Genomic DNA, 1,478 nt, shown 5'->3' on the forward strand with positions numbered 1-1,478 from the left:
GTTCGAACCAGTATGATCCTGTGTCTTGTTGAGCTTGTGATTTATGATGGGGGGGTTGTTTTAAGTATGATGTTTTTGTTTTGCTGTTCGTTTATGTTGTTTAAGGGGTGTTGTGGATATTGTGTTAAGCACTTTGGTCAGCTTCGGCTGTGTTAAATGTGCTATATAAATAAAGTTGATGATGATGAGGGCAGTACGTGGGAAAACTTCAGACTTTGCATAATAATTATCAGGTTTTTAAAATTTCTTTATAAAAATAATTTAGTAATAGCTGTCAGTACATTCAATAGTAGAGTAACAATATCGGGGGGGCTTCAAGCAGGATGTGAGGATGTTGTTAATCTTTAACACCCTTTCATTTTGCAGTCACACTCAGTATGACCTTTGAAAAGAGGCAGTTGTGTCTTAAAAAATTTTGGTCTCAATTAAACTGATGCCCTGCACTCAGAGGCCCTGGAAACATTTCAGCAGGGCATATTAATCAGTTGTGTTGTGCATTAAAGTCCTGTCTTGTCTCAGACTGAAGGATTGCTGCTCATCGTGGTGTATATTAACCTCAGGCATTTCTTTGAAAATAATGTGAGATTAAATGTGTCTTCAGCTCTGTTGCAATTGGAAAACAGTAACTTGAATCATTGTGTGTTTCAGGCCTTGCAGGCCCCAGCGTGCCATGAGAATATGGTGAAAGTTGGAGGCTATATTTTGGGAGAGTTTGGTAACCTAATTGCTGGTGACCCACGCTCCAGGTATGTTGGATTTAGGCTGGCAAGACACCAAGTTGACCTTTGAAATAGTTTATAGTAACTTTACTTTTCTCGCCTCTAGCCCCCTGGTCCAGTTCAACCTTCTGCACTCAAAGTTCCATCTGTGCTCCGTGCCGACTCGTGCCCTGCTACTGTCAGCCTACATCAAGTTCATCAATCTGTTTCCAGAGACCAAGGCCACCATCCAAGAGGTGCTGCGCTGTGATAGCCAGATCCGCAACTCAGATGTGGAGCTGCAGCAGCGAGCTGTCGAGTATCTGAAGCTTTCTTCCATCGCTAGCACCGATGTCCTGGTTAGTTCTGAGCCCTGTTTGACCAAACTCAACTCAGTCCTACAGTAACATTTGTTTACATTGTTATTACTAATTTGTTGCACTGTCTCCAAAAACAGTCAGTCTGGAGGCTTGTAGTCTTGTTCTAGCTTTAAATGTTTTTGTTTTGTTTTTTTATTGTTGGCAACATTTTCAGTCCATATCCATAGCACAATTATCTCTGTTCCCTTAGGCCACTGTTTTGGAAGAGATGCCTCCCTTCCCAGAGAGGGAGTCATCAATTCTGGCTAAACTGAAGAAGAAGAAGGGCCCCGGTGCTGTGTCTGTGACAGAGCTGGAAGACAGCAAAAGGGAGGGCGGGGAGTTGAATGGAGGGGGTGACCGGGGGCCAGACACAGCAGCCATGGCTGCCTCCAACACTGTAAGAAAAATCTGCGGGGGG

At 43.6% G+C, this 1,478-nt stretch overlaps 1 protein-coding gene across 5 annotated transcripts in view; it reads left to right on the forward strand.

Annotated features, from left to right (window-relative positions):
* ap2a1 (adaptor related protein complex 2 subunit alpha 1) overlaps window positions 1-1,478 on the forward strand; it is a 37,647-nt gene that overhangs the window by 17,131 nt on the left and 19,038 nt on the right. For all 5 annotated transcript variants that reach the window (XM_020608196.1, XM_020608197.1, XM_020608198.1 and 2 more), the window contains 3 exons: window positions 649-746; window positions 826-1,057; window positions 1,269-1,457. In XM_020608196.1, the coding sequence (XP_020463852.1) occupies window positions 649-746; window positions 826-1,057; window positions 1,269-1,457 (519 nt within the window). The remainder of the gene's footprint in view (window positions 1-648; window positions 747-825; window positions 1,058-1,268; window positions 1,458-1,478) is intronic.

This window comes from Monopterus albus, unplaced genomic scaffold, assembly GCF_001952655.1.
Source record: "Monopterus albus unplaced genomic scaffold, M_albus_1.0 scaffold92.1, whole genome shotgun sequence".
NCBI classification, from domain to species: domain Eukaryota; kingdom Metazoa; phylum Chordata; class Actinopteri; order Synbranchiformes; family Synbranchidae; genus Monopterus; species Monopterus albus.